This window comes from Martes martes, assembly GCF_963455335.1.
Source record: "Martes martes genome assembly, chromosome: 17".
Lineage (NCBI taxonomy): Eukaryota > Metazoa > Chordata > Mammalia > Carnivora > Mustelidae > Martes > Martes martes.
In genome coordinates this window covers 51,348,347-51,354,346 of record NC_137905.1, presented here as the reverse complement: position 1 = coordinate 51,354,346, position 6,000 = coordinate 51,348,347, and the positions used below count along the sequence as shown (strand labels likewise).

The following is a 6,000-nucleotide window of genomic DNA, read 5'->3' as shown; positions in this document are numbered from 1 at the left end:
CATTCACAGGGAGTCATAACCTTCGTGTTTCTCGGCACTTGCCCAGCAGAGGGCGCTCGGGATTCCCCCCATTCCTATGAGTCCCGGTAACCGTTAATCCCCACCACTTCCCCCCAAGCCCGTCAGATGGGGCTATTTTTGCGCGGTGTCATAGGACACCGGTGGCTGGAAGGCCATCGTCTGTCTGTCCTTTGGTCCCTTCGAGTGACCCTGCGTCATCTCCCCAGCCCACCCCACCCCCACCTGTTCCTGGCAGGCCCGGCCTCCTTCTCCGCTACTCAGGGCTCTAGCTCAGGCTTCGCTGGGTCTCCGACTTCTTACCGAGAATACAGGTGGACAAGACCTTGAGGAGGGAATGGGGTGTGGGGCACACATGATCATGGCTTGCAGCTGCTGGGGGGTCTCCAGGACGGGGCAACCACCAAGGCAGTGGCAGAGGCGACCTACAATTACGGTCAGAAAGAGATCCAGAGATACGACTCGAGAGACCCTGAGTTCTCCAGCGCGCCTGAGACAGAAACTCGCAATACTTCAGGAATACAGGGAAAGAGACCCAAGGAGAGCCCCAGGGAAACCCAGGGACAGAGACACAGAGTGCTAAGAGATAATGAGAAGAGATCCCGGCAGAGGGGATAGAGACCAAGGGAGACAGATAAACTGAGACAAGCCCCTAAGAAAGAGTCAAAGGCGGAGATCCAGGGACCAAGACACAGACAACTGACAGAGACACACACACTCCCAATACAGAGTCCTCTAGAATGGCAAAACGCAGAGATAACTGACCCATAGAGATACCCAGAGAAACAGCCCTTGACAGAGACTCAAAATGAAGACATAGGCAGCCGCAGAGACATACAAGATGACTAAAAAGACGTGGAAGTTTGTGACTCCAACAGAGGGGCTCAGATATTCGTAAAAAAGACACGAGAGACGCATGGGAAACCCGGAGAGACGCGGGGCCGAGGGAAAGGGGACTGGAGAGCCGGATGGGCGCGGGGAACCGTGGCTGGCGGGAAGGGGAGGGCACCCCGGCAGAGGGCGCGCGGCCGCCCTCTGCCCCACCGGGGTCAGGCGCCCCCTCCCCCGCGCCCTGGCCGGACGGCCGGGCTATTTTTACGCGTGGACACCGGACACCAGACTGGGGCGGCGGCGGCGGCGGCCGAGGCGGGGCCGGGCCGGGCCGGGCCGGGTCGGGCGTCGGGGCCACACGTCCGTCCGCGGGTCGCCGGGGCTGCGCGCGCCATGGAGCCGCGGTGCCCGCCGCCGTGCGGCTGCTGCGAGCGGGTGGTGCTCAACGTGGCCGGGATGCGTTTCGAGACGCGGGCACGCACCCTGGGCCGCTTCCCGGACACGCTGCTAGGGGACCCGGTGCGCCGCGGCCGCTTCTACGACGGTGCGCGCCGCGAGTACTTCTTTGACCGGCACCGGCCCAGCTTCGACGCCGTGCTCTACTATTACCAGTCGGGCGGGCGGCTGCGGCGGCCGGCGCACGTGCCGCTCGACGTCTTCCTGGAGGAGGTGGCCTTTTACGGGCTGGGCACGGCGGCGCTGGCGCGCCTGCGTGAGGACGAGGGCTGCCCCATGCCGCCAGAGCGCCCCCTGCCCGGCCGAGCCTTCGCGCGCCAGCTCTGGCTGCTCTTCGAGTTCCCCGAGAGTTCGCAGGCCGCGCGCGTGCTCGCCGTCGTCTCCGTGCTCGTCATCCTCGTCTCCATCGTCGTCTTCTGCCTCGAGACGCTGCCCGACTTCCGCGACGACCGCTACAACCCGGGGCTCGCTGCGGTAGCGGCTGCCGGCCCGGTGAGGGGGCGGGGCCTGGGAGGAGAGAGGCGGGGCTCGGGAGGAGCGGAGCCGGGGTGGGGGGTACGGGGAGGCGGGGCCTCTCGGGAAGGAGGAGCCCGGCCGTGGGTGGGCGGGGTATTGAGGGGCTTGTCAGGATACCGGCCAGTGATGGGTGCGGCGAGGGGCTCGAGAGGTGGGCAACCCAGGGACAGGGCCTCCCCGGGGGAATCTACCTTTTAAAGGCGGGCTGGGGGCGGGGAAGGGATAGCCTCATGGGGGCGGGGCCCGAGGATCTAAGCAGGCGAACCTGCCAATCACAGGGCGGGGTTGAGATAAGGGCGGGAGGGCAGGAGGACCCCTACATTAAGAAATGAAGCTGAGGGCTGAGAGACCGAAAAATCAGGGGTCTGTGCGGCTGGCAGTAACCAATAGAAAGATGGGCTGGAGGTGGTGAGAGTGGAGCTTGAGGGAGCTGGAGACAGAGGACCGAGGTGGGAGGAATCAGTCACAAAGTCAGGCTGAGAGGGCCCTGAGAGCCAGGGCCCCAGGGCTTGGTGTGCAAACAAGGTGTTTAGCCATTGTAGTCTGGGCTTCTAGGGGCTGGTTAGGGAGGGCAGAGCACAAGGAAGCATGACCTGGGTGGTGACCCTCCCCATCTGGAAAATCAAAGCTAGGGGTGGGACTTTGGATGGAGCCTCACTCAGGAGACCTCACTTTCAGGAGGCCACCCCCAGTGAAGGATCAGGGATCATAAGGTCAGCCGCGCAGGCATGATCCCTAGAGCTCTGGAAAGGGATCTAGGACAGCTGGGTCACTGGAGGCCTGGGGGCAATGACTGCTGACCAATTTGTAGGGAAGTAGTTGCACATTTAAATCACAAATGTGGCTGTTCCTGTGCGTCCCAGCCCTGGTGTGGTCCTCTCTGAACCCCTTCCTCCCTGCAGTTCCCCGCTCGGCTGAATGGCTCCAGCCCAGTGCCCGGACCCCTGTCTCGCATGCCCTTCGATGACCCGTTCTTTGTGGTGGAGACGTTGTGTATCTGTTGGTTCTCCTTTGAGCTACTGGTGCGCCTGGTGGCCTGCCCGAGCAAGGCGGCCTTTTTCAAGAACGTGATGAACCTCATCGATTTTGTGGCCATCCTACCCTACTTTGTGGCGCTAGGCACCGAGCTAGCCAGGCAGCGGGGTGTAGGCCAGCCGGCCATGTCCCTGGCCATCCTACGAGTCATCCGTCTAGTACGCGTCTTCCGAATCTTCAAGTTGTCCCGGCACTCAAAGGGCCTGCAGATCTTGGGCCAGACACTACGGGCCTCCATGCGTGAGCTGGGTCTCCTCATCTTCTTCCTCTTCATCGGTGTGGTCCTCTTCTCCAGCGCAGTCTACTTCGCTGAGGTCGACCGGGAAGACTCCCATTTCACCAGCATCCCCGAGTCCTTTTGGTGGGCGGTGGTCACCATGACCACAGTTGGCTATGGAGACATGGCACCCGTCACTGTGGGCGGCAAAATAGTGGGCTCCCTGTGCGCCATCGCTGGAGTGTTGACCATTTCCCTTCCCGTGCCGGTCATTGTCTCCAACTTCAGCTACTTTTACCACCGGGAGACAGAGGGCGAAGAGGCTGGGATGTACAGCCATGTGGACACGCAGCCGTGTGGCCCACTGGACGGCAAGGTCAATGGGGGGTTGATGGATGGAGAGATGCCTGAGCTACCACCTCCACTCTGGGCCCCCCCTGGGAAACACTTGGTCACCGAAGTGTGAGGGACAGTTGAGGTCTGCAGGACCTCACGTTTCCTTGGAGGGAGGGAGGGAGGGGTAGAAGGGAAGGTTAGGGGGAGGGGGTTGGGTTTAGGAAGAACTAGGTTAAGTGGTAATGAGTTGGGGAACACTGAGTCTTGTTGGGTCTTGAGTTGTGGTTTGGTAGCTCCCGTGGGTACTTCCTTAATTGACGGTGAATGGCCATGAGTTATAATGAGTTGATGGGGAGGCTCCATTGGTTTGCACTACATTGGGTTGTGCAAGACTTACGGAGCCTTTCGTGGTAAGTGTTGAGACAGATTTGGTCACATAGTTTTGTTTTTGTTTTTGGGTTGGGCTGTGTTGTTGAGTCGAGTGAGTCTTGTCCAATTGCATTGTGCAGGATTCTGTAGTTTTATGAGTCCCCTAGGGCCATTTTGGATCAAGTTAGGTGGTCACCCACGGCATTGTTGGGACTGAGTGCGTGTTCATGCATGGTGTTGTGGAGTTGAGTTGAGACATGTTGGAAATTGTGTGGCTTTGTGATTCTTCTAGGGCTATGTTATTTTAGGTTCTATGAACTTGTGAGTCACGTAGAAATACAGAGAGTCAAGTGATTGAATGTGAGCTTTCTAGGTCATGTTAGGTTAAGCTGGGCTGGAATGTATGACGGTCTGAGTCTTTCAGGGTTCTGTTGTGTTGAATTGTGTAAAGTAATGTAGCTGGAAGTTTTGGGGGGCTACACTGAGATGAATCATATCAAACTGTATAACCATGTGAGTCTCGTAGGGGTATGCTGAGGTGAATTACCCCAGGTTGTGTTATTGTGAGTCCTGTAGGAATGTTAGCTTGAGTTGGACTGTGTGTATGGGCTTCATAGGGCCATGTTGGTTTGTTTTGCATTTAGTGGTAGCACCAGGACCCAAGAATAACAACACTAGGGAGGAATCATGTATCAGGGAGAAAGTGTGGCATTAGGGACTCTGCAAGACAAACAACGGACTTGCCCAGTGTCATTTACTCTAAGGGGTGGGGCTGAGTGCTGAACCCCTTGATTCAGTTGTTTGTGCAGAGGGCCTCCGGGTGAGCTAGGAAGATGTAGACAGTCCTTCCATTTACTGCTTCATTTTGCCACTCATACCCTCTCTATCTGTCCTCCCCTACAGTTTTGCTTCTAACCATGGAGATCAGAGCCACAAGGGAAGGGGAAAGGGGGAGAATCTGTACTTTGTACAGGCATGATGGGAGAGAAGGGGACAGAAACCCACATGAGGGGACAGAGACCTGGAAGTGATAAAGACTCAGAGAAGGAGAGAGATAGAAACCCAGAGAAGAGGGAGCAAAGACCCAAAGAGGGAGGAAGAGAGATTTAGGGAGAAGGAAACAAGGACAAAGACCCAAAGAGATGGGGAGATGGAGACCCAGAGGAGGGGGGGGTCAGAAACTCCAAGGAGAGAGACAGAGACCAAGAGTGGGACATGGAGATGGGGGGTGTGTGTCAGACACCTGGAGAGGGATAGGCACCAGAGCTGGAGCCAGACCAGAGTGCCCCCGAGAAAGAGAACCCAAAAAAGGAATAGAGAGAAAAAAATCAGTGCCTCTGAACCCAAGAGATACGCAGAGTCTCTCTTCCACGGAATCACAAAGGGATCCCAAATCAGGGCACCCCACCCTATCCTCCCACAGCTCGGGAAAAATGTCAGATGAACTTGGGAGCCCACTATTTTCCAGGGGAGAAACTAGAGTCTTAGGGCACGGGAGGAGTAGCTTCCTGGGGTCCCGTGGCACATCCCAGGAGCTGGGGTTTATGGCAGGCTGTCCGACTCCCCCTGTCCCATCAGCCTGCAGGTGTCCTCCAGCCGCGTTTCTCCGGAACCAAGAAACTGAGGCTCAGAGGGGAGGGTGGGACCCAAGGGCAGGAAGCCAAACGTTTTCAGAGCGCTTTCAGTACCAAAAGGGCATTTGGAGGAGGAGAGGAGGATGCCTCAATCACGAACACACAGAGGGCTTCCTACGTGCCAAAACATCATCTGAAGTCCTTTACTTGTATTAATTTATTAAAACCAGTGGTTTACAGAGTGGTGGTGGTGTTATTTTCAGCTATGGAGCCCTCCCTTTTTGGGTCCAGTGAAATCTTACTTTGATGCGGTGTGGCTCCTCAGAGGGGACCTGGTCTGAGGGACACACACGTCCGTGGGGTCCTTCTTGGTGACTCAGAATGCAGCTACGGAATTCAGTCTGGAAACCCGTGATTTAATCCAACTCCCTTTTTTAAAAAATATTTTATTTATTTGACAGAGAGAAATCATAACTAGGCAGAGAGGCAGAGAGAGAGGAGGAAGCAGGCTCCCTGCTGAGCAGAGAGCCCGATGCGATGCCGATGCGGGGCTCAGGGCTCGGGGCTCGATCCCAGGACCCTGAGATCATGACCTGAGCCGAAGGCAGAGACTTTAACCCACTGAGCCACCCAGGTGCCCCCCAACTC

At 57.3% G+C, this 6,000-nt stretch overlaps 1 protein-coding gene across 1 annotated transcript; it reads left to right on the top strand.

The window, feature by feature from the left end:
• Window positions 1–1,223: 1,223 nt before the first annotated feature.
• On the top strand, window positions 1,224–5,592 carry KCNA7 (potassium voltage-gated channel subfamily A member 7). Its single transcript, XM_080829164.1, has 2 exons — window positions 1,224–1,797; window positions 2,724–5,592. The coding sequence occupies exons 1-2, from the start codon at window positions 1,243–1,245 to the stop codon at window positions 3,537–3,539; spliced, it is 1,371 nt and encodes a 456-aa protein (XP_080685290.1). The 5' UTR covers window positions 1,224–1,242; the 3' UTR covers window positions 3,540–5,592.
• Window positions 5,593–6,000: the final 408 nt, after the last annotated feature.

Excerpts from the sequence above, each read along its gene's own strand:
- KCNA7 (XM_080829164.1), top strand. The coding sequence starts at position 1,243 with ATGGAGCCGCGGTGCCCGCCGCCGTGCGGCTGCTGCGAGCGGGTGGTG. Across the intron at positions 1,798-2,723 it reads CGGTAGCGGCTGCCGGCCCG|TTCCCCGCTCGGCTGAATGG; the intron begins GTGAGGGGGCGG and ends TCCTCCCTGCAG.